Source organism: Wyeomyia smithii, chromosome 3, assembly GCF_029784165.1.
Source record: "Wyeomyia smithii strain HCP4-BCI-WySm-NY-G18 chromosome 3, ASM2978416v1, whole genome shotgun sequence".
NCBI lineage: Eukaryota > Metazoa > Arthropoda > Insecta > Diptera > Culicidae > Wyeomyia > Wyeomyia smithii.
The window spans coordinates 236,927,182-236,953,665 of record NC_073696.1 but is presented as its reverse complement, the minus strand read 5'-3'; the positions used below and the strand labels follow the sequence as shown (position 1 = coordinate 236,953,665).

General features: G+C 38.0%; 2 protein-coding genes across 2 annotated transcripts in view; one reads left to right on the top strand and one right to left on the bottom strand.

Moving 5' to 3' along the window:
- The window catches only part of LOC129732010 (uncharacterized), a 79,444-nt gene that overhangs the window by 23,646 nt on the left and 29,314 nt on the right, over window positions 1-26,484 (bottom strand). The gene's annotated exons all lie outside the window — the stretch shown is intronic.
- On the top strand, window positions 13,896-16,926 carry LOC129732011 (putative gustatory receptor 28a). Its single transcript, XM_055692460.1, has 7 exons — window positions 13,896-14,282; window positions 14,337-14,581; window positions 14,643-14,784; window positions 14,842-15,021; window positions 15,078-15,146; window positions 16,019-16,105; window positions 16,867-16,926. Exons 1-7 carry the CDS (start codon window positions 13,896-13,898, stop codon window positions 16,924-16,926), a joined length of 1,170 nt encoding a protein of 389 aa, XP_055548435.1.

Genomic DNA, 26,484 nt, shown 5'->3' with positions numbered 1-26,484 from the left:
TAATAACAGTAATTACAGTGTTTAGTCCCACGTCACCATTTCATACAACCCTAGGGCTGTATACCTTGTGGTATTTTACTAAGTCTTTTACTCAATAAACAGTTTGACGTTTTTGGTTCCCAAACGGCATAATTTGAAAACCCGCCTAAAGATTTCCAAATTAACGCGGTATCGCGTAAAAAACGCGTTGGTATGAAAACGCGCGTAAAAAACGCGTTAATTCGAACATCCGCGTAAACCTAATACGGAAAAAACGGTGTAAGAAAACAGACTGTATTTCACAATTGATTAATTGTAATTGATTTATAACACTGGCTAACACAGGTTTGGTACCCTTTACCGCCTCGAAAGTGCGTCGAAAGGCCGCAGAGTAATTGTTCACCGGGTTGTTCGCTTCTACGTTTCCTCACGGGAAAACTTTATTGAAGTCTCTGATGACTATGCGCAATTCCGACTTGGCTAAGAAAATCTGTATTTTTTCATTTTTCTATGATGAAATAATATATGTTGACATAGGAAGTTGTAGGAAAATAATAATTGTTTGTAAAAAATATACAAAAAAACAATTTTCAACAAAAAATATACAAAATGGTGCAAGAAACACCAAAATTTTAAACAAAACAAAGTTGAATTTTCACTTCTTATGTTTTTCTGGCATTGCTTGAAGTTATTGTTAAGTTTATGGTAGAAAGTCCTACAAAAAAAAAAAAAAAAAAACAGGACATTTATCATTATTTTTATTATTTAGGAAATGTTGACTTTAGGGCTGAACGCAATCTTTTTTCATCCAACTTTCACTATTATTGAGTGAATTGTTGACAGTGTATTTTTACGAATTTAGAAAGCGAATTACTTGCAAAAAAAAAAAAAATTTCCATGAATAGTAGAAAATTTTCTAAACTACTTTTAGAAATATCTAGTATGCAGTAAATGAATTTACTATAATCAACCACATTTTATTCAATAAAATTGAGTTGTTTGCTTTAGATTTATTTATTTATTTATTTATTTGGTTTATTCACCAACAGGCGAGCAAGTGCCCCAGTGTAACTTAAAGCTAACAATGGAAAAAATATCTTAAGAGAGTCAATACATATAACGAAACGGGAATACAACAATATGACATTACAACTAGTCAGATCTTAAAAAATATAAACGATATCGCCGACGAAGAAGCGTTCGAGATAAATTTAAGTCGAATAGAGCGGATACTCTATTAAATAATCTTTGGAGACCAACTATTGCGCCAAAAATGCTGTAGTTAGTTCGTTGAGCAGGTAATCGCAGCATCGAGTTGTTTCGCAGAGCACGAGATTGCACGTTTATATTCACTTGTTCCAAAAGAGCGGGGCAGTCTATGCGGCCTTGCAAAAGGTCTGTGGTAAACAACGCCCTGGCCGTGTCTCTAAGGACAGACAAAGGCTCCAAACGTATTAGTAAGCAGCGACTTTCATAGCTTGGTAGGCGGAAACGATCCGTCCATGGCAGTTTACGAAGAGCAAATCTCAAAAAGCGCCGTTGAACTGATTCTATTCTTTCCGCGCCATTGTTGTAATGAGGGGTCCAGACAACCGAGCAGTACTCTAATATAGAGCGAGATATTGCGCAATACAACGATTTGAGGCAGTAAATATCTGTAAATTCCTTAGCGGTCCTGAAGATGAATCCCAGAACTCTAGAGGCTTTGTCGATGGTAAACGAAATGTGAGGCTTGAATGTTAGCTGGGAATCCATAATAAACCCCAAGTCTTTAACTTGGTTTACGCGCTCGATTTCAGTTCCTAGCAAAGCGTATTTGTAATGTAAGGTCTGTTTTTTCCTCGAAAATGATATAATCGAGCATTTAGATGGATTAACGTCCATACGGTTCTGATGGCACCAATCGGCAAAAATATCTAGCTGACGTTGAAGGAAGTGGCAGTCTTCAATTGTGTGAACTTCAAGATAGAGTTTGAGATCATTCGCGTAAGACAACCGTGGTCCTTTAATAACTGGGTTCACGTCATTAAAATAGAGCAGGAAGATAAGTGGTCCTAGGTGACTTCCCTGCGGTATTCCAGACGTAGCGTCAAAATAAGAGGATTGGCAATCCCCAATAGCAACGGTTAGACGGCGACCGGTAAGGTACGATTGGAACCGTAGTAACAGATTCCCATTGATTCCAAGATTGTCAAGTTTTGCGACGGCTATGCGATGGTTCAGTTTATCGAAGGCAGCTGTCAAGTCGGGGAAAATAACATCCGTCTGAGCACGTTTCACCATACTGTCACTGATGTACGAAGTGAGACAAAGCAAATTAGTAGCGGTGGAGCGACCGGCTGTGAATCCATGTTGATCAGTGCTTATGAAAGCTTTACAGTGAGCGAGCAAAGGCTCCATGATGACAAGTTCGAACAGTTTTGCGACAGCACAGAGTGAGGTGATGCCACGATAATTGCTCACATCGTGTTTGTTTCCCTTCTTGTGTACTGGAAACATGTAAGCCAATTTCCAGCAGGACGGGAAAATACCGAAAGTGACAGATAGCTGGAAGACATGCTGAAGCGGAGAAATCAGGTTAGCAATCTGCGTTTTCAGAAACTTCGACGGAATCCCGTCAGGACCCGGGCTTAGGGATGATTTAAGTTTGCTGCAGGCTCTGGAAATCATTGTCGCGTCTAAATGAATGGTGCTCAAAGCTTGACCGGATCGTGGGGTATGCACGTTCAACGTGATGATCGCTTAGTGTCTCATCAGTGAACACACTGGCGAATTTCTTTGAGAAAAGCTGACAGATGTCTAGCGAGGTGGTTGCCTCCTTACCGTTAAATGTCATAGAGGATGGTATTCCTCCTTCATGTCGCTGTTGATTGACGAACTTCCAAAACTGCTTGGGATGAGACTTGAGCTTCCTCTGTAGATCTTGTTGATAACGAAGAAAGCATCGTTTCGCAACACTTTTGTATGTGTGGTTGATTCTCACATAATGGCGTTTTAGGGACAGTGAACGGTGCTTAGTGAATTTCTTCAAGGCAGCTCTCTTCTCAGATTTCAGCTGTCGAAGTTCTCTCGTTAGCCACGGCTGTCGGGGCGCAGGATGTTGGATCTTCTTTGGAACGTATCGGTCGATGGCATAGGCCAATACGTTGGAGAGAGTTTGAGCGGCGTTTTCGGCATTGACGAAGTCTAGAATAGAGTTCCAGTCGAGCTCGGAGAAAAACTCGGCGATACTCTGATGGTCGGCATTGCGGAAGTCGTAAAATACGGATGCAGTGTCAAGATCACGTTTCAGATCGGCATTAATGGTTACCAATAAAGGTGGGTGGTGGGGGACTATTTTTACTAATGGAGCCGGGGCTTCGCACAAATATGGGGCCGTATCCTGGGCGCTCACAAAGCAGAGGTCTAAGATGCGGTAGTTCTGGTTAGTAATATGGTTGATTTGGGTGAGTGTGGCTGAGCTATAACAATCCAAAAGTAAAGCTGCGTTTGGATGGATACTCGAGTGATCCAGGTCCGGAAAGAAAAACCCGTCTCGATATTCTCTCCATGAAATCCGAGGAAGATTAAAATCGCCGAACACCATTACTTCGTCTGTTGCTTTTGCGGTTTCCAGTACTGAGAAGACTGAACGGCAATGGGCAACAATCAATTCACGCTCGTGGACTCGATCCGGAGGTATGTATAAAGCGCAGAGAAATAGCTTACGATCACCCAATTTGATCGCTGTCCAAACCTGTTCCAGGCTCAAAGAGGCGTCATCCTCTAATGTTCTAGCTTGAAATTTAGAATTGACAGCCACGAGAACGCCCCCACCAGTAGATTTACAACTATTTTCGGCGTTCCTATCACATCGGAAAACCTCGTAGTTATTTCCGAACACCTGACGAGAAAGTGTGCGCGAATCCAGCCAAGTCTCCGTAAGAACTATGATATCATAGCAAAGATCCGAGACAGCAACGCGGAAATCATCGACAACGCTGTTCATACCGCCGATGTTCTGGTAGTACACGTTGACCTCCTGGTGGCGGGTAGAGAGCAGGCAGCTTGTTGATCGTATTGTTGATGTGCAGCTCGAAGTGCTGGGAGTGCAGCTAGAATGCGAAGCGGTATCAGGCATCGAGTGGGATGAATCAAAGTTAAACTCACCTGCTGAAGTCGGTTGGAAGACCCCCAATCCACGTCTGCCGTCAGGACCGAGACGACTGTGATGAGCGCTGGCTGCAATAGGCGCGACTGGGGCAGAGGAACCGGGGGCTTCCATATTGCTTTCCACAGTGCGTCCCGGTTGCAGCAGCATTCCAAGATTAGAGGGCTCGGTTTCAGCGCTGTAATTTAAAATAACATCGGAAAGCAAAAAGCAATCGAAACACGCTTGCGTCGAATACTTGCCAGAGATAACAGACTGGAAGACCCCCTCTATTCCTCTGAGTTCGGTACCGGGACGGCTCTGTTGGCAGGAACTTTGATGAAAAACGGAGAGATTGTCAATTCTTGGAGATGGTAGAACCGAAACAGAATCAGAGGGGACTTCCATTGAACCTTGTTGCGTGCATCCCGGTATATCCAAGTAAGTTGTTACCTGGACATCGAAGATGGTGGATCGGTTCCTGTGGCATCTGCGGGTTGGGTAGGCGAATTCAGTGGTTCCTTCGGAGTAATCTGTTGTTGTCTCATTCGGTAGAGCGGTTGTGAGGGAGTGTTCCGAGTTCAGCACAGATCCGTCATGGGCGTTGCTGGAGACGAAACTTGGGATAGCAAGAGCGGTGTCTTTGTTTTTTTGGTTTTCAGCGGTGCGCGAAATTTTGGTGCTTAAAAATCCTCGAATTCACGAAAGAGAGTACCCTCCGGCCATGTTTCTGGATCTAGTGCCTTGGCCTTTAGGGAAGGATCAACTCCAATTTTAAAGGACACGAAGGGTGCTAATGTCCTTGTCCTTCGGGACGAGTTTAACAACGACAGGGTCGTCGTCAGTCTCGAGATAGGCCTTCGCTATAGTTAACATAGATTCCGAAGAGAAATCAGGCCGAATCCTAGATATATACAGCCAGAATTTATCTTCGATGTTATTGGTAGCGGGTGCTACAACAAAGCTGTTCAGGGTCCGCTTACTACCAACAGTGCAGTTGTCCGTGGATCGTGGGGCCGCATCTGATTCACGGGGTCGCTTGAAAGCCCTATGTTGATCTACTGCAGGCCAACGATTGCGTAGTGACGGTGAGAATGGGGTAGTCGGTTTGGTATGTAGTTGTTTGATTTCGCCACGTAGTTCAGTAATCGCGTTGGTTAGCGAGTTCAGCTGTGGCAGTGGACTAGCATTGGATGACAGCATGCGAAAATGAGAATTCTCGAACAACTCGGCACAATTGTCACACATCCAGAAGAGGTTCTTTTTGTGCGAAGTGAAGTACCCTAGCAGCGCGCGTGACACGCCAGCACATGTACTCATGTGGAATGTCGCTCCGCAATAACCACGACAGGTAACAAAATCAATGCCCGAAATAGCATCGGAACACTTTGCACACGTTTTAGCCATAGTAATATATAAAGTTCCAACACCCACCACTAGTAGCACTTTATCGGTGAAGTGGACAGTCTGGGAATAAATTATCTTCGCAATACGTTGTGATGAGTGACTCAATCGGAGGGTTTGAGGATATGCTTATTGTATATTTGACGAAAAGATGGCGCTGCTGAAAAAAAAATCGAGCAGGACAACAGTGCGAGAAAGCAAGCTGATTGCAAACACAAAAACACTGCACTTAGCACGTCGAAAGTTTCACTAAATAAAGCACTTTGCAGCGATTATTCTCACAAAACTTCACTTGCCCGGTACAAAAATGAGAACAAATAAAAGTTCGATCCTAAGGCCCCTCCTTGCAGCGATTGTATCCTTCGATGCCTATTTCAACTGCGTATATGAAGGATTCTATCTCTGTCTTACAGTGGAATTGTAGAAGTATTTTACCAAAAATTGATTCGTTTAAAGTTTTGATAAATAAAAACAAATGCGATGCATTTTCCCTTTGTGAAACTTGGCTTACTTCAAATATTGATCTCAACTTCCATGATTTTTATATTATTCGCCTTGATCGAGATTTATGGAGGAGTACTTTTAGGGATTAAAAAGTGCTATTCTTTCTATCGTATTAACCTCCCCTCGGTTCCAGGCATCGAAGTTGTCGCATGTCAAATGACAATACAAGGTAAAGAGCTTTGTATTGCCTCAATATATATTCCTCCCAGAGCACAGGTTGGGCAACGGCTGCTCTTTGATTTAATAGAACTTCTTCCCTCGCCACGTTTGATTTTGGGAGACTTCAACTCTCATGGTGTGGCTTGGGGTTCCCCCTACAATGCTAACCGCTCCTCTTTAATCTATAACCTTTGCGATGACTTCGACATGACTATTTTAAACAACGGTGAAATGACACGTATCCCGAAACCTCCAGCGCGCCCAAGCGCTTTGGATCTATCCTTATGTTCGACGTCGCTACGGTTGGATTGCACATGGAAGGTAATCCTCGATCCTCACGGTAGCGCCCATTTGCCCATTCTTATTTCAATTACTAGCGGGTCAACTCGCATGCGACCAGTTGACATTCCGTATGACCTCACACGGAATGCCGATTGGAAGTTATACGAGGAAATGATTTCAAAAGCGGTCGATTCGATTCAACATCATCCACCACTTGAAGAATACAACCTCCTCGCGGGCTTGATTCTCGACGCCGCGTTGCAAGCCCAAACGAAGAAATATCCTGGCGTAACGATTTAAGAACGGCCTCCCACTCCGTGGTGGGACCAAGAGTGCTCCGATGTCTACACGCAAAGATCCGACGCGTTTTTGGCCTACCAGAAGGGAGGTATACCTGGCGACTATTTACGGTATTCGGAGCTTGATACCAAGCTTAAAAGCTTGGCTAAAGCAAAGAAACGCGGATATTAGCGTCGGTTCGTGAACGAGACGTCGAGGGAGACATCGATGAGCACTCTTTGGAACACAGCCCGAAGAATGCGGAATCGCATAACGGCCAACGAAAGCGAGGAGTCTTCAAGTAGGTGGATATTTGATTTTGCCAGGAAAGTATGTCCGGACTCTGTTCCTGAGCAAAACATTGTTCGCGATGCGTCTCCGAGGCACGACGCAAAAGAATCACCTTTTACGATGGCAGAATTTTCAGTTGCCCTCCTGTCCTGTAACAATAACGCGCCTGGGTTAGATAGAATCAAATTCAACTTGTTGAAGAATCTACCCGGCAATGCCAAGAGGCGCTTGTTGAACTTGTTCAATAAGTTCCTGGAGCAAAACATTGTACCGCAGGATTGGAGGCAAGTGAAGGTGATCGCCATCCAAAAACCGGGGAAACCAACTGATCACAACTCTTATAGGCCGATTGCAATGCTATCCTGTATCCGGAAATTGATGGAAAAAATGATACTCCGTCGTTTAGACCATTGGGTCGAATCAAATGGTCTACTATCAGATACTCAGTTTGGCTTCCGCTGAGCCAAAGGGACGAATAATTGTCTTGCGTTGCTTTCAACAGATATTCAGCTGGCGTATGCTCGCAAAGAACAAATGGCGTCTGCGTTCTTGGACATTAAGGGGGCTTTTGATTCCGTTTCTATTGACATTCTTTAGGGTAAACTTCACCAACAAGGATTTTCTCCAATTTTAAACAATTTTTTGCACAATTTGTTGTCCGAAAAGCACATGCATTTTACGCACGGCGATTTGGCAACTTTTCGCATTAGCTACATGGGTCTTCCCCAGGGCTCATGTTTAAGACCCCTTCTTTACAACTTTTATGTAAATGACATCGACGAATGTCTGGCAAATTCATGCACGATAAGACAACTTGCAGACGACAGTGTAATCTCTGTTACAGGAGCCAAAGCTGCCGATTTGCAAGGACCATTACAAGATACCTTGGACAATTTGTCTGCTTGGGCTTTACAGCTAGGTATCGAATTTTCTCCGGAGAAGACTGAGATAGTAGTTTTTTCTAGGAAGCATGAGTCTGCTCAGCTTCAAACACAATAAATGGGTAAAACGATTTCTCAGGTTTTGGTACACAAATATCTTGGTGTCTGGTTTGACTCTAAAGGCACCTGGGGTTGTCACGTGAGGTATCTGATGAAAAAATGTCAACAAAGAGTGAATTTCCTCCGTACAATAACCGGACAATGGTAGGGAGCCCACCCAGGAGACCTTATAAGGCTTTACCAAACAACGATACTGTCTGTTATTGAGTACGGGTGTTTCTGCTTCCGCTCCGCAGCAAACACACATTTAATCAAACTGGAGCGAATACAATATCGTTGTTTGCGTATCGCCTTGGGTTGCATGCAATCGACCCATACGATGAGTTTGGAGATCTTAGCTGGAGTACTACCATTGAAAAACCGCTTCTGGAGCCTGTCTTCTCGTATTCTAATCAAATGTGAGGTCTTGAACCGTCCCGTGATTGAAAACTTTGAAAGGTTAATCGAACTTAATTCTCAAACCCGTTTTATGACATTGTATTTCAATCACATGTCACAAAATATTAACCCTTCTCCGAATATTCCAAATCGTGTCATTTTATTAAATACTTCTGATTCTACTGTGTTTTTCGATACATCCATGATAGAAGAAACTCGTGGAATTCCGGATCATTTACGCGTGCAGCAGATCCCTTAAATTTTTCCAATAAATATCGAAACATCAACTGCGACAATATGTACTACACTGACGGATCACTTCTTGATGGGTCCACTGGCTTCGGTATCTTTAATAACAATTTAACCGTCTCCCATAAGCTCGATAATCCTGCTTCTGTTTACGTCGCAGAATTAGCTGCAATTCAGTACACCCTAGGGATTATCGAAAAAATGCCCACGGACCATTATTTCATCTTTACGGACAGTCTCAGTTCCATTGAGGCTCTCCGATCGATGAAAGATGTTAAGCACTCTCCGTATTTCCTGGGGAAAATACGGGAACATCTGAGTGCCTTATCCGAAAAATCTACTCAGATTACTATAGCGTGGGTCCCTTCTCACTGCTCGATACCGGGTAATGAGAAAGCGGACTTTTTGGCTAAGGTGGGCGCAACAAACGGTGATATTTATGGAAGACCAATTGCCTTTAATGAATTTTTCGCATTTGTACGTCAGAATACGATCATCAGTTGGCAAAATTCTTGGACCAAGGGGGAGCTGGGGAGGTGGTTACATTCCATAATTCCCAAGGTATCGACGAACCCGTGGTTCAAGGGGTTGGATGTAGGTCGGGATTTCATTTGCGTGATGTCCCGGCTTATGTCCAATCACAATAGATTTGACGCGCATCTCCGTCGTGTTGGGCTCGGGGAGAGTGGTATCTGTGCCTGTGGTGAAGGTTATCACGACATAGAGCACGTTGTTTGGTCATGCCCTGTACACCGTGACGCCAGGTCTAGATTAATAGCTTCCCTGCAGGCCGAAGGTAGGCAGCCGGCTGTTCCTGTTCGTGATGTCTTGGCGAGCCGTGACCTATCCTACATGTCCCTTATATACGTTTTCCTGAAATCCATCCACGCCCCAGTTTAGTCCTATCCCCTTCCGCCTACATCCAACCAAACGACAAGAACACGTTAAGACCCCGGATCCGGAAACAGCAATCAGACCCGCACGATACTCTCAAGGCCCGATGGAAACAACCCAATATGCCAGTCCGTAATATCTTGGCCCAGCAGCGGATCAAATTTAATATGCTGCTTACCTATGGCAATAAAAACCATCAAACAGCAAACCTGTGCTTTTAATGCAAAATATTCTAGCTCTAAGTTAGATTTAGTTTCAGCTCGTAGTCGGCAGCGAGGATAAAAAATTTGCTTTTAGTTATTAAGATACTTTAGAAAGTAAGCTACCAGATATAATTGGCGCCGTTAAACATTGAATTGTATTTGTGCCGTGTCAAATAAACTATAGATGAAGAAAAAAAAAAGAGTTCGATCGGTGTACAATAGCCGAAAAGTGTGAAAGCACTACAGAAAAACGGGATAAATAAATCGTCGTAAACAAACTCGACTGAACAAACAAGCTAGTGATGCCAGCTTTACCACTAGAATATGATTCTATCTACAATATTTCAAAACGATTATTGAGCGTTGCCACCATGCCAAATGATCTGAAAAAAAACGCAAAAATATATTTATCAAATCTCTTTGATGTCTACCCGCAAAATGTATTCTCGTTACTTTAGAAACAGTACCGTCAGCCGGGGTGAGATTGTGCCACTGGTAGTGAGATTTAGCCATCCAACCCGTTTCTTGTCGGCCATCTCTTCCGGGTCAGAAGACTAGTCTTTCTTGGTTAAGTATCCGGGGAAACTTTTTCAAAAAAGATTGGTCTTGTGATAGCCACGGGATGGCTGACAAACAATGGGTTTGTATGGCACAATCTCTCCCCGGCTTACGGTAATCAAAAGTTCTCCTTTTGGTAACAAATTTGTCACTCCAGTGAGGTAACAACACATAGTGTCATATGCTGCTAGGCATCATGTCTTTCTCCGTCATACAGTAAGCAAATGTTGATGATTCCAAAGACTTCATATGCGTCCTAAAACCACATCACGATTTCTAAAGGAGCCATCTACATACCACGTGGACAGCCTTCATGGCTAATGTCCACGGTCCATACATTTTTTTAAGAATTTATATGGGCAGTTGTCCATGGAGGGGGAGGGCGGGTCAAAATCCTTAAAAATCTGTCCACGTGGTATGTGGATGGTGAGAAAAACACAAATATTTACTATCTTACAAGCGGATGTTGAAAACACACACTCACCGCTTCATGGAAACTCATTTACCTGTATGACGATACAAAATTTGTGCCTATCTAGATTACCCACATTCTCTTTTCACACGGTATTACACGTTTCATTTCCAAGTAAACAGTAGAGAAAGGTGAGATGCAGCTTATGTGTGAATAAAGGAAACAAAAATGAGCAATGTATAAATGTAGCTAGTGAAGTCTCACTAACACATGCATCGCGGCTCTTGGAACATACAACCCTTGCAGAAACACATACAAGCATGTAACCGTCACGTCATATATTTTGTTACTTTTTAGTATTACTGTGTCTAAAACCGAAGCAAAAAAGAAAAGAAAGAAGGTACGGTCCTCATATTTGTTTTTGTAGTACCAGCAAAATATTGCTACAATAGAATTTACGAAGGATTTTGCGTAACTATTTTACTGGAGAGCAACTCCACAAAAAAAAACGGTAGCAAACCAATATGCGTTTTACTTTTAATAAAGGAACTAAATATACTCTCCCAGGTTTACTATACAGTCCTACGTTCAGGTAATTTGCAAGCTATTTTTGGTAGAGCATAATTTTGTTTAAGTTTGTACATTTCTATAGCAAATTTTATTACCAGCATCAGGCACAACTTATTGCAGCACATGGATAAAAAATAGGTATTATTGTTTGATTTTTCTCTGCAATATAAAAAAAAACAAAAGCTTCCAAAAACGATCAATGATCCATTCTTGGCCACATACCAAAGCAATTCTATAATTCATAATCCTGATATTGGCCATATGTAAACAAATCCATGGTAACGTATTAACATTGATGCAAAACATGAAAAGTACGAAGTTTTTCGGGCTGTCATAAGATATCGCATGAGATTCGTGAAAACACAAAACTACAGCACCGCTATTTGATGTAATATATCCGTTCTCTATTTGTTCAGATTATTTACAAAATTCTAACTTCGGTTGTATCTACTGAAACTAACGCTTCGGACTTTTAACTATAGTTGGTAAATAATACAAATAAGTTTCTATGTCAAAAAATCAAAGAGCGGAAGCTTATTAATCAAGATAAATGACAGAAGAAAGATTAATATAGATCAGTGATGTGATGTCATTGTTATTTAATATCCTACTCAATTCAAATAAAATTCTATCTCGAAGTACTTTGCACTGCTAGCTATGTGTGAATATAATATTATTATTTAGTTTGATTAATAAATATACTGGCCTTTTAGTTAGTTGAATAACGAGGATTTGCTGATCAAATATATCTACATGGTAATGTCAAATTAAACAATAAATTCGTGTTCGTGAATTCAACTTTTTCGCGAATTGGTCAAAATAGGAGCCGTGAGTGGCCAATTAAGAAATGATATGGCCAAAATAAGAGACTAGAGAAGTTTTTTGGTTGGAAAATATATAAACAAAATAACATAATTTTACTATTTAAACTCAATGTTAGTGAAAAATATAGGCGAGTTCATCCGATTTCCTCGTTGAACTGATTCAATTACATATTTTTCGAAGGTAGCAGGCCAATTACCTCTCATCAATAACATACTATGGCCAAAATAGTATAATAATAATAATTTTGTCTTTCCGAAAAAATACACACTCTGAAAAAATAGGTTTTTTTGTGGAAAGAAGTTAAAATAAAATTAAAAATTAATTATCTAAAAGAGCTCATTTTTTTCAATTTTTTTTTCTCGAGGTGCATATTTTTGAAAGGATAAAATTGTCTAAAATTTTGCCGAAGTCACTATGCCAATCATTCAAACCGTTCTTGTTGTAAATTTTTAATTTTTTACTATGAGGAATTAAAAATATTTTTACAGCCAAAACGGTTTGTTTGATTGGCATAGTGTCTTTGAAAAAGTTGTAGATAATAATTTTGTTCTTTCATAAAATACCATGTGAAACAAAAATTTAAAAACTTTTTCAAAGTATTATAACTTATTCCCCCTGATTTCTCCATGATCGGACCGGTTGCATTGTTTAGGTAATCTTTTGTAGTTTTTATATAAAATAAAATTAGAGTTTGAAAAAATGAGCTTTTTTAGATAAATTATTTTAATTTTTTTTCACAAAATTAATATATTTCTTTAAAGTGTATATCTATTTTCAGAAAGACAAAATTACTTTGCCGAAGACGTTATACCGATCAACCCAACAGTTTCAGCCATAAAAAAACTGGTAATCATGAATATCTTTTCAAAATAGCATTTTTCAATAGCTGTTCAAAAATGAGTCGTGTTCCAAGAAATTAAATAAATAGCACAAAATGGCTTCTTTTGCCTATAGAAACGTCTATGCAAAGTTTCAGTCAAATAAAAAATGGTCGATTAAATTGGTTGCCCGTTGTTTTGTGGAATTGCTCACATGCTAAACATAAACAAAGAGAACCTTTGTAGAGAAGCACTGAGTAGTCGGGCCAAATAGGGTTCAGCAAAAATTGTATTTTGCCGAAAATTCGTCTAGCCGAATAATGAGAAAATGATTATCTAGTATTCGGTCGAAGGCAGAATTATACTATTCGGTACTTCTTTCGTTTTGTTTAAAGCTAAAATTTATCTAATATACATCCCTCTCATAAGTCGTATGTGTTCAAAGTGCATGCACAATTTGCTTTCTCTAGTGCGACGGAATTGGGTTATTTGAAAGTGAACAAATGTGTATATTTAGATACGGTTTAACGGTTGAAATTGAACCAGATTTTTTTGAATCCCGGATGCAATCCTCGGATAGTTACCCGTTCCAGGACATTTCATGACTGATCCGATTTTTCAGATTCCACCCAGTTCGATTCAATTACTACTTTAGATGTTGAAATTATTTTGCAAGCTCTACCCATTCAAATGATATTCGGAGCAGAGCTCCTAAAACCGAGCGCAGAGCAATCAACTGATGCGGATTGCGTTTTTTCTCTCTTTAATTATGAACTGATCCATTTTTCATTGACATCTTCACCAAATTACCTGCCATTAATCAGAATCGTGCGACCTTCGGGGATATCATCATTCATCATTCATATGAAATATTCATGGTCTCTTGTGACGGGGAGAGTATAAAACTCTCCCCTTGCCGTTCATTAAACGAAATCGGCAGCACAGCGGACAGTTCCGACAATGGGTTCCCTGTTGAAAATGATTCCGCTGATCTGGAAATTTCCCAAGAGTAACATTTTCGAGTGTATGGTTTTGCATTATTTTTTTCTAAAGTTCAATGGTTACGCTTGCTTTACCATCGTGGGAGAGATGGAAACGGGGGAAATTCGAACCAGCATCTTCGACCGGTTTGTGTTTCTGTTTCATACGACGCTGGCATGCGGCTTGCTGATGGCTAGCCTGATGTTCGTCTCGCCGGCTTCCAACATGTCCCCGCTGATGATCGTCGGTGGTAAGCTGATTTGGTTCACCTGCTACATTGCGACCTTGTTCGGAATAGTGTGGAACTTCCTGCATCGGAGCAAAGTTTGGTCGCTTTACACGAGCGTTTATAACGTGGATAAGTTGGTAATTGAGTTTAGTCACTAATTTTTAATAGAAAGTTAATCATTTTTTATCTAGTTACTATCACTTGGTGCGAAAATGTATTACACTGAGACCTACATTGTTATAATTGTGTTCTCCGCGATTGCAATGGGCTTCTTGAGTATACTTGATTACGTGCAGTTTAGGGATGGGAAAGCCAGCATAGTAGACTTCCTAACTATGAGCTACTCAAATCTCAGTCTCACGATGCTCTTAACAATATTTTGCATCGCAGGATGCCTGATTTTGTTTCGTCTTTGGACACTCAATAGATTGCTGGAGTTAGTTGGTTTTATATTAACTTAATCAAAAGAATATACTTACAAAATATTTTTTATACAGAGACAACCTCATTCAAACGGGAAATCCAAAAATACTCCCAGTTTTGGAAAAGGACTCCGTTCGGACGATTCAAAAGTACATGCAGATCTACGATCAATTGTGTGATCTGACGGATACCGTTAATTTTTGCTACAGTGGACAGGTCAATCGTGTTTCAACTAACAATTTTGGGAAATAATTATTTGCTTTGTTCGGGCAGGTCATGATCGCCGTGGCTGGATCATTTGTGTTTCTGCTGTTCTTCCTGTTCGGAGTTGTGCTTTTTGTTAAGCGTAACGATCCCATTTTAGACTTTCCTGCTACGACAGTTATGTGGAGCTTGTTTTACTTTGTCAACGTCATTTTGGTGGTACTTATGGGTAGCTTTCTAAGTCGGACGGTATGAGTGTGAATGTTGTGCTGTGGATTTCGTTTATTATCAATTGTTCATTCCAGGGTAAAATCACCGGCAATTTAATCGACCAAGCCATTATTTCGTCAAAGAATGCAGAAGGAACAGAGATGGTAATGATGCGAAAAATGTTGGAACGTCAGTTGTTCCTAAAAACCTTAACATGCCAAGTGTGGTTCTATTGGCTTGATTAGTTCTCTAGTTATGCAGCAAGTTGTGTTCAATTTGTATGGGAGCCCTCCCTTCAAAAGAGGGAGGTGTCTCAAACTATCATAAAAATCTTCTCAGGTCAGACCCTCTACAAACAAATTTTCACGCCAATCGGCTCAAACAATTCCAAGTCCATATGTGTCAGACAGACAGATAGATCGAATTCCATTTTGATATGTATAGATCTCATATTTGAGTTCATCTATGCAACCGTGAAAAAAATTCTGTTTTGCATGCCCTCTCAGGGTTTTTAATAGACATTTGGAAGTAAATTATTTGATTTGAATGAAATACCATTCTACTTTTCTACTGATTAAAATTTTCACTATTCTAACTTGTTATTGTTGTAATCACTGTTACTACTTATGAGATGTTAACTTGCTAATTAATCGCATAGCAACGAACTTTTGTTCACGATCGCTCCCGTCAGTTCCACATTTAATTTATTCGTTCCGTAAATGTTCCAATCTGTATCGATAGTGGCACCCGTTCTTGTGCTTCCGCTTTCAGCTGTCACTGTGCACGGCATCGAATGAAACAATTACTCTGCTAACTGTTTCGAATCAATTTAGCTTCAACAGAGGAATTACCATATTTTTTCACTCTTTTTTTACGCTCTCATTCATTCTCGATGGCCTATACTGTTGTTCGCTCCACATCCGAACCAAACCTGTCGAACTCAACTGAACGTGGACAACGGAATGATCCTCGACGATCCGAACAAAAAACCAACTCGATCCGTCTCTACAACCGCTTCCGGTTGACCCACACTCAGCTGCATCTATTTTTGATGCAACTCGGTCATAGATCACCAGAATTAACATGCGGATTGTTTCCGTTCGATTGGACACTCGTTTACTCGGTGAGTAGCAAGCAGTATTCTGTGTGTATGTGGGTGTGTGTTTGCTTTATATGGATGCTTAACAATAATGCTTGCGCGTTCATCCATTGCACTGGGGCAGAAGTGTTGGAGGGCGATTTGTTTTCGTTGGGTGCACATTGAAACGCGATTGTTGTTAGCACGCTTTCAGCGTCAAACTGTTAAATTGCTGTTCAGCAGTTTGTGATTTGTATTTTAATTTCTCTACGACGACTGAAACCGTTGGGGGATTAGGAAAGCTTTTCAGTTAGAACTGGAAATTTAAAGCCTGAAAAACGATAAACGATTTATCGAAGATTGCCGTCAGCGGGAGCTTCAATTCAATTTCCATCGGCGTTGTTTCACAGTATTTAATTAAAAGTTTAATCCAATCGTGTTTGTTTGTTGTTGACTTGGTGGTGGTCCAATTTCAATGCCAAACATACGCAACGGACAAATTGATTCTCACGATGGGTATGGGTCGAAAAATATCGATAGATCTGGGTAGTTATAAATCAGTACAAAAACACCCAGCAATGAATTACAGGACAGGTAAATTTCATGTTCGTATTAATTTAAATCAAATTAAAACCTTTCAATCGCTGTGGAAGTGGCTCAAATTTTTTTATAACTTTATTGCGGCACAGAATTCACGGCCTTGGTGTGAAAGTTTTCGAATCACTCTACACATTTGTGCATTTCTGTGTTTAATCAATACAACAAGTCAATGGTGAATATTTCCGATTCAATCTTTTATTTCGCAGATGGTAGCCTCTTCAACAACCTATTTGCTCATATTGATTCAGTTCGAAAATTCGCGCTGATTATATTTGCAACAATTGCGGATTGCTGTTAAAAAAACACGGGTTTCATTTTGCGTTCAATTTTCACGATCAACACAAAGGATAAATTTATTTGCTCGAATGCTGACAATGAAATGTTCGATAATTGTTAAACAGAAAATAGAATAAATGTAAATTATTACAGTTTTATCACTTATGTGAGAATTGTAAGGATCTGACAGTGCAAATATTATTTATTGGAAAGAAGACAACGATCACAGGTCCAAACATTTATATTTAACAGAAATGATTTTTTATGATCATAGGTTTTCAGAAATCTCCAAAATCATTGCCATTCATTAAAAAGAAATTTCTGTCATTTAGTTTCAACCTGAATAAAACAAGAGGTGAAAATTAATTTCAACCACCCTATAATTAACAGCTCCGGTTATTCCCTAAATATCAACGCATGCTAGCTACTATACGTAAGCATTTCCGCTATTGCCTAAAGGGCGGAGAGACTTGCAGAAATCCAGCGATTTGTGCTTTCTCCATCGAACAGGGTGGCAATGGGTTCTGTTTACCACCGAAAGAAGTTAATTTATGGTCAAAACTTTTCCAATTAATTTTCACGGAATTGATGAACTCTGACGGCGGGTTAGTAGCATGATTGAAAGAGACAAAAGCCTTTGCAAAGCGTGTAACGATTACGACGACAAAACCACTGACGGGTAGAATGGAAACTTGAGTTTAGTGCCTTAGTAAAGATTTGAGGGGAGCGGATGCAGCAGTTCGGGGACGCGGAATCATGGGGCTGTTGAAGTACAATAAATTGAGGAAAGATTCATCACTCAATTCTAGATAAGGAGTGTTAAAGTTTACTGTAGAATCGATTTCGAAGTTACACTACATTTTCGATCCTTTTTACTTTATTATTCTATCACTTCCAGAGAATTGAAAAGTGAAGATAATTGAAAATCTAGCGCAATATATATTACATGAAATTATAAATATTATCAAATTTGAAAGTTGATGACAAATTTACAAGAATGCTGGTGAAAAATAATTGGAAAAGTATGAAAAATACTACAAGGTTGTATGAAATGGTGACGTAGGACTGAATGTATAAATTATATGCGGCGATAAACTGTTCATAGGCAACACTACCGTTTATATTTGATGGTCGTTATTGTAAAACTAACGATGCATGAATACATGAAAATTTCACACTAGTAGTAGTTGCGAAAATTCTCATAACTCTTATCTTCAAGCATCTATAGTTCTGAAAAGAAACGATTCCATAATCTTCAGTTGGAAATTCGTGCTACAGTACGCTGATGATCGCACCATCGCACAGTGGGGCGACTCCATACAAAGGCTGGCCAAGCAAAAAAAGTGTCGATAAATGCGACAAAAACTTTGTATTTACATAATTTTGGGGCGCTGAACACGAATTTGGCATCCATTTTTTGTTTGGGGCCGTCCATAAAGCACGAAAGCCAATTTTAATAGTTTTTTGGCCCTTTTTTCCTTTTTTATAGAATTATATGATCTTTGACCACAAGTAGTGCCACCGGGCGTCCTTCTCATTGGAAAAAAAAAAACGTAATTTATGGACGACCCCTCGAACTAAACAAATTTTGCCTAAATATATATATTTTTTAAATAAACTAAAACTACATAAGTAATACAAACTAATTACAAATTGAAAAAATCATCAACAGCATCATAATCTTTCGCCGTGATCGCTTAAATCTCGTGTTGAATTGTTTCGAGAAAATTTGAAGTTCATTATACTTATCGGCAGGAAAAATGTTTTTCGCTGCAATTTTCATTTCTTCTAGTAATTTTCGATGTTTCATTGTTTCATATATATGTTATCTTAATAATCCGGTTTCTATGGTTGAAAGAGGACATTTATATACATGTATAACACCATGAATTGACAACTTACTAGACATTGAATTAGGTGGTGCCGCTGAAGTTGAAGGCTCCATAATAAAATTCAACGAATTTATGAATTTAAAAACTAAGACACTGGAATGACACAACGTTCTAAATGAATACGAAAAGATGCGGAGGGCGACGACTGTTCTTTGTATTTTTCTCATAAAGCAAAATGTGTGCTTTACTTTTGTATGCAAAGGAGTGCGAAGCAAAAGCAATCTTCAAACGGGCTATTGTTGGCCGGAGTTTGATAGCATGAATTTTCTGCTAATATTTGACACTTCAATCAGTTTAACGAATTTCATGATCATACATTGGAAAGGGCTGGATGTTTTTAGTATTGTTTTAAATTTGCAGAAAGTGATAAAGTTTGAGATAATTGAAATTTCAGATTTGTTAATGTTTTCTTGTTTAACACTTATTTTATAACTTTTCATTGATAAATTTTGTGATTTTTGCCCAAATTTATATGTTATCCTTACGGATTGAGTACGATATCATAAATTTTCATTAATGGGGTATCATGGTTATGATTAAAATTAATCCTGGATTAAATTTCAACTTCAAAAATAAAAACTAAAAAAATCTGCTATCACTTTTTTCACTAAAGTGACAATTTGCGCAGTTTTGCGCAGTAGCGGACAGTATGCATTTGAAAGCTTACATTTTTACCTAAATTTTGAATGTAGTCACAACCGTGGCAAACTGCGGCAACTAAACTTTTAAGCTACTTTTCTACAAAAAATCACGTTTTTCTTAATTTTTTCTAGTGTCAGGCCTACCATGACCAAATTTTACAATATCGAATGAAAAGGGTTTGTTTTGCACAATATTAACAACAACTTTTCCTTTGACGTCAAAAAAATCCAAGCTATCATTGAAGCTACAGAGCGTTTCAAAGTAATGTACTTTTTTTCAAGAAAAAGACAAAAACCGTCAGTTCGCCAAGCTTTGAAAAGTCATAAAAAATTCAGATTTTATGATATTGCGTCTAAATTTTGGATTCAGACACTTGAATGTTATAGCAATAAAGGAAAAATATTATGAAACAGCTAACGAAAAATTTTTTTTGGCTGATGGCCAGCGATTCCCCACTGTGCATCGGTAGCATTGGATATTTTGCTTGACCGCCCATAATAAAGTTTGCTCTCCGATGTGCCCTCCAGTAGCTGTGCCAGCTAAATATTCTGCAGCGTACGATGGTAACTGTTGACATGCTAGTCATTCTCCTCAGTATGTGAAAGGAGAGGAGAAAAAATTCACCGCGCACTTCCCTTCCAGTATGTGCCTGCGTGTAGCAAATGCTTTCACCACACTGCTTCTTCCTCCACTCCAAAGTGTCTCAACCAGCTTACAGAGAGACAAACACTTTTCTAGCTCACCCCACATCTGATAGAAACAAGAGGGGTGAATCACTCTACAGAAAAAACGCAGAAGTACACAACAGTGTCCACTGGCGTGGCGAGTAGTCCGGAAGGTGAAAAAAACCTACCGGGCAAAAATGTAGTCCTCGTGTAGCTACACTGCGAAAACGAATTCCACCAGAGTAAATTCGACCGGCACGAGCAACGCAGTTTATTTTTTTTCTCCCAATCTCTTTTTCTCCTCTGCCATGCTCAAGAAACCAACTGTGAAACGCACCGCAGATAGCTCTGCAGTGTAATTATTGTGCGTGATGTCCACACGCCTGAGAAAATACACCATAGTTCATTGTCTCGCAAGAGAGAGATTTCAGATTTCACCGCAGTGCGTTCAGGTAGCTCAGCAGATAAAAATCGTTTGTCGCTCTCTTCTAGCATGAGCATTGATTTGCTCTTTAGTGTGACGGGCGTTGTTTTCGCAGTGCAAGATGTTCTCCTGTATCTAGAGGTTTACTGAGGAGTAAAGACAAGCATGACTGTTGCTGCCGTATGCAAAAAAAAAGTAACATGTTCTGCAGTGTCTGGAAGATGACTCGTATGCAGCTCTCGTTTCTCAATGTCGCGTACCTGTAACAGCTATACTCCACTCGCTATTGTGTGACAAAGTAGACTGAAACTGAATTTTCTACACGCAGGCTTTTGTATCGAGTTCAGCGTAGATTTTTGCCATTAGGGCGTGGCCACGCAGCTTAGAGAAAGACAAAGAAACCAAAACACCTTCGATGCTACTGAGTGATTTTCATATGCATCAAAAAAAAGTTTTTGCTTCCCCTATGCGAAAATCACTCTGGTTCTTAGATTAACTAATTTTGGTTACTAATATTTGACTGATAACGGTGTTCGAGTGGGCACAAACAAACAATTAAACCGGAAAACCACTCAATTTAGCATAGGCAACACTACCGTTTATCTTTGGTGTGCCCTTGTCGTTATTGTGAAAATGATTATTAAGACCATTTCACACTAGTAGTAGTTGTGAAAATTCTCATAACTCTTATCTTCAAGCATTTATAGTTCTAAAAAGAACCGATTCCATAATCTTTAGCTCGAAATGTGTGCTACAGACCGCTGATGATCGCACCAACGGTAGCTCTGAATATTTTTCTTGGCCGCGCATAAAAATTGCTCTCCGCTGTATCCTCCAGTAGCTGCGCCAGCAAAATATCCTGCAGCGTACGATGGTAACTGTTGCTGCCGTATCAAAATAAAGGTAACATGTTCCGCAGTGCCCGGAAGCTGACTCGTATGCAATTCTCGTTTCTCAATGTCGCGTACCTCTAACAGCTATACTCAACTCGCTGAATTTTCCACACGCAGTCTTTAGTATCGGGTTCAGAGTAGATTTTTGCCATTAGGGCGTGGCCACGCAGCTAAGAGAAAGACAAAGAAACCAAAACACTTCGTTGATTCAAAATATGAAGGCAGTGGAATTTATTCCGTCCATGTTATGGTTATCCATGCTCGGGAAGCAAGCCAATAGCGAGGGAAATGTATGGGAAAGCTTGACCTTGGAACTTTTCACCTTTTTTCACCATGAAGCAGTAAAGCAACAATGTTAAACATTGTATCAAACAATTGTTACACATTTTATCGTTCCACCGACACATAAATGACTAAGATGCATTAAGTCGTTCGCTTGCTATAATCGTTTGATATCTGACGCAACATTTGCCAGTTTCATTTTCAATTTCACAAAAAGTAATCTAATATAGAAAACAAAGACGTAGTCCTACGTCAAAAAACAACACAAAATAATTAGTCAAATGAAATCAAATAATAATTGTAATAGTAATAGTATTAGTAATAGTAATAGTAATAGTAATAGTAATAGTAATAGTAATAGTAATAGTAATAGTAATAGTAATAGTAATAGTAATAGTAATAGTAATAGTAATAGTAATAGTAATAGTAATAGTAATAGTAATAGTAATAGTAATAGTAATAGTAATAGTAATAGTAATAGTAATAGTAATAGTAATAGTAATAGTAATAGTAATAGTAATAGTAATAGTAATAGTAATAGTAATAGTAATAGTAATAGTAATAGTAATAGTAATAGTAATAGTAATAGTAATAGTAATAGTAATAGTAATAGTAATAGTAATAGTAATAGTAATAGTAATAGTAATAGTAATAGTAATAGTAATAGTAATAGTAATAGTAATAGTAATAGTAATAGTAATAGTAATAGTAATAGTAATAGTAATAGTAATAGTAATAGTAATAGTAATAGTAATAGTAATAGTAATAGTTATAGTAATAGTAATAGTAATAGTAATAGTAATAGTAATAGTAATAGTAATAGTAATAGTAATAGTAATAGTAATAGTAATAGTAATAGTAATAGTAATAGTAATAGTAATAGTAATAGTAATAGTAATAGTAAAAGTAATAGTAATAGTAATAGTAATAGTAATATGTACTAATAGTAATAGTAATAGTAATAGTAATAGTAATAGTAATAGTAATAGTAATAGTAATAGTAATAGTAATAGTAATAGTAATAGTAATAGTAATAGTAATAGTAATAGTAATAGTAATAGTAATAGTAATAGTAATAGTAATAGTAATAGTAATAGTAATAGTAATAGTAATAGTAATAGTAATAGTAATAGTAATAGTAATAGTAATAGTAATAGTAATAGTAATAGTAATAGTAATAGTAATAGTAATAGTAATAGTAATAGTAATAGTAATAGTAATAGTAATAGTAATAGTAATAGTAATAGTAATAGTAATAGTAATAGTAATAGTAATAACAATAAATATGAGAAAACAAGACAAGAATAATTCAAATAAATAATTGGAACCTATGGGTTGAAAAAAAAATCAAAAAGGAAAAGGAACCCGGAAGTGATGAAAAATAACAAAACAGATGCAAAAAAAAAACAGAATAAAAAAAAAGAACCATAGAAACAACAAATAAAAAAGTGGTAAACAGAAGCTGAAATGAAGCCAAATTTAAGTGTAGAAAAGAAAAGATCTCAAAGTGTGACAAATTGAAAACAGAAAAAGACAGAAGAACGATGAGAAATCAACGATGGAGCATAAAAATGGTCCGAAATAATGAATCCTTTAAATGCAATCTTATAGTCATTGGAAAAAGAAAGAGATAAAATTGGAACGAAAAAATGTAAAAGTGATACGAAAAAAGAGGAAAATGCTTGACATAATAAAAAGACGCAAAAGTGACATGAAAAAGGAGTAAAAGCTCAAAAAAATAAAAATCAAAGCAAAAACAAAAACAAACAAAAGTGGTATGAGGTAAGACATGAATTGTAGTAGGAGAGTGATATAAACAAGATAAAGCTGAACCAAAACTATGGTAAACATAATCTAGACCATAAACAACTAATAAACAAGGTACAACTAAGGATGAATAATGAGGAAAGCTGGCACAAAAATGAGTTGAAAAAAATGGAAGTAGTAATGACATTTAAAAATGCGCTGATACAAAATAATAAAAGTCAAAAGATGACAGAAGAAAAAAAACTATCAACCAACAAAAGAAAGCCAAATGAAGGTAGAAAGTCGCAAAGACTTAAAAACTAACAGACTAACAAAGCCCAAAAGTTGAAGTTAAAATACTTCCACAAATTGATAAAAAAATTAAATATATGAATCAGATAGTGTTGAAAATATAATTGAAAGAGCGTAAAATATTGAAAATAAATTGCTGGACAGCAAAGTAAAAGCAAAACGATATGAAATGTAACAGAAATAAAAATATTCAGGTGGCAAATAATGAACAAAAAGAGGCAAAATTGGCAAAAAAAAAAGGGCAAAAAAGATACAGATAGTAAACAGGACATATAAAAAAATTTGAGTATAAGAGAAATATTCCTTTCAGTCTATAAATAACGCTTGCACAGCAATGTGTGTAGTTAGGGATGAGCAATAGAATAAGTCGGCAGTGGAATGTGATACGATATAGATTGTGGAACAGTACCACCGCCCCCCGTAGTTTAATTGGTCAAAACATCATGCCGGAGACAGGGAGATTGCGGGTTCAAGTCCCGTCGGGATGCAGTATATTTTTCCAAATCTGTATCATATTTCCAGTTCGCTTATTTTTCGCTCTCTTTACTTCACATACTGTCTGCTTAATGAACTTGCGTGTTAACGGGAAAAAGCCGTTGTTAAAAATAGAAATTTAGTTCGAAAAAGAGAAACTACACCGAAAAATATTTCAGGTAGAATTGCTTTCAGAATAAGAACACAAATATACAAGAGTGTTGTTGAAAATTAAGTAAGAAATAAAAACTGTTAACAACAAATATAACATGAAAGAAGTATAGCATATAAAAATCCTAAAAATAAAATAAGAATAAGAGCCAAAATATTGAGGCAAAATTGACATATACAACCAAAACTAGAAACACACCTAAAAACAAACGTGGAAAAGTAAATAATTTATAATAATATCTGCAAAATTACAAAAAGGAGAGCAAAAATGCGTTGTGTTCATAACAAAATTAGGCAAAAAACTACAAAATAACATGAGAGATAATTACACAACCGAGAGATATTTTTATACCATAGTATTTGGATACAATATATAGTTGAAAAGATTCAAAAGAAACCAGAACCAAAAAGAAAAACGGATGGGGAGGAGAAAAATCACATTACTAAACCAATAAAGAAGAAACGAGAAAAAAAGAGATACACTGGGGTCTTTTTTTACGCGGGTTATTTTTATGCGGTTATTTTATACACGACTTTTTTACACTAACGCGGATTATTTTTACGCGGTTTTTTGAAATAACGCGGATTATTTTTACACGATTTGATAGATTATTTTTACGCGGTAGTAAATAAGTTTAGTGTAAGTAAATCCAATAAAGTAAAAATCAATCATATGGTTCATGACAATAAGATATTCTGTTTAATTAATCTAAATAATGCATATTTTTAATGTATTTGCTGTTATTATCATAAAATAGGCAATTTCCGTTGATTCGGTAAGAAGAAACAAAAATACATTAATAATTGTGCAACGATACGAGTCAGGGCCGTTGCGATTTACTTCCTTTTAAGAAACGAAAGCTTAAACATGTAGCAAAATTATTATAAAAAAGTTATTGTCATGTTCTTCAATGAATTTTCATTTTAGAATCACTTAAACTTATTTTGAGTGTTTCGTTACCATTTTTATATCATTTTTCATGTTTATATATACTTACGTGCCATTATTTTTAATCGGATCTTATTATTGAATGGAGTTTTTTTACGCGATTTTTTAAAATTACGTGGTTTTTTTATACGCGGATTTTTCAAACGTGGTACAACCAACCGCGTAAAAAAAGACCCCAGTGTATAACTTGAGTTAAAATGCGAAAAAAAAACAAGAGGTATATACTGTCTAGTAAAAGACAGATAGAGAAAAGCAAGAATCAACTAAAAAAATCACTAAGCAGAACGATTCAGCAAAAGAATGGTAGCAGGAAAGTGATGAAAATAGGATAAAATTGAATCTGAACTATGGTGAACGCACAGAAAAATTTAGAGCATGATCACCTTAAAAACAAAGTTATCTCAAAAACGAAAGCGGAAAATTTCAGTCATTAGCCTCTTCCAACTCTTTTTCTTTTATTGATTGAAAAGAAGCGATGATTTTGGATTGCCCTTTAGCGATGACGGGGGATGATTCTAACCCTTCTATTAAGCTCCACACACTGCAAGCAAACAAACAAGACATAACAATTACATTCGCACGCTTCCAGCACACTCATATCTATTAGCAATGACCAAATGGCTGAAATCGAACGCAACGCGAACGATCCGGACAAAATATGTAATAAGTTTAGCAATGTTGTGCAGTGCTGTGGTCCACCGGTTGGTTCGTCTGTTGTCGAATGCTGTGATCCAGTGAGTTGTCTGCTCAGCCTTGCTGTGCTAAAATTTCTACCGACTCTGCCAGCTACGGGTCGTGCCAGTTTCAAATAAGAGTTAACCGTCCTCTTGTTGCAGTAATCTTGCTGCAGTAGCCTTGTATGTTAGCTTTTATACGTGATTACTGAGAGTTAATCTTCCGGTAGGTGTGTCTTCGTGGACTAGGGCGAGTAAAAGAACGACAACAATAAGGGGACATACAGTTTTTTTAGTCTTAACGGTGCACAGTGGGACGAAATCAAAAATAGTAGGACATTGGTGTTTGTGACGAAACTCTAGGTTTTAGCGTTTCGATGACTTCTAGAAAGTTTCTCAGTTTTATGAGTACTTCATTTGGATG

Bases quoted from the DNA above. Each gene is read 5' to 3' on its own strand.
- LOC129732011 (XM_055692460.1), top strand. From the start codon at position 13,896: ATGGGTTCCCTGTTGAAAATGATTCCGCTGATCTGGAAATTTCCCAAG. The intron at 14,283-14,336 runs GTAATTGAGTTT...TTTTTTATCTAG, and splicing joins TTTATAACGTGGATAAGTTG to TTACTATCACTTGGTGCGAA. The intron at 16,106-16,866 runs GTGAGTAGCAAG...TTTATTTCGCAG, and splicing joins ATTGGACACTCGTTTACTCG to ATGGTAGCCTCTTCAACAAC.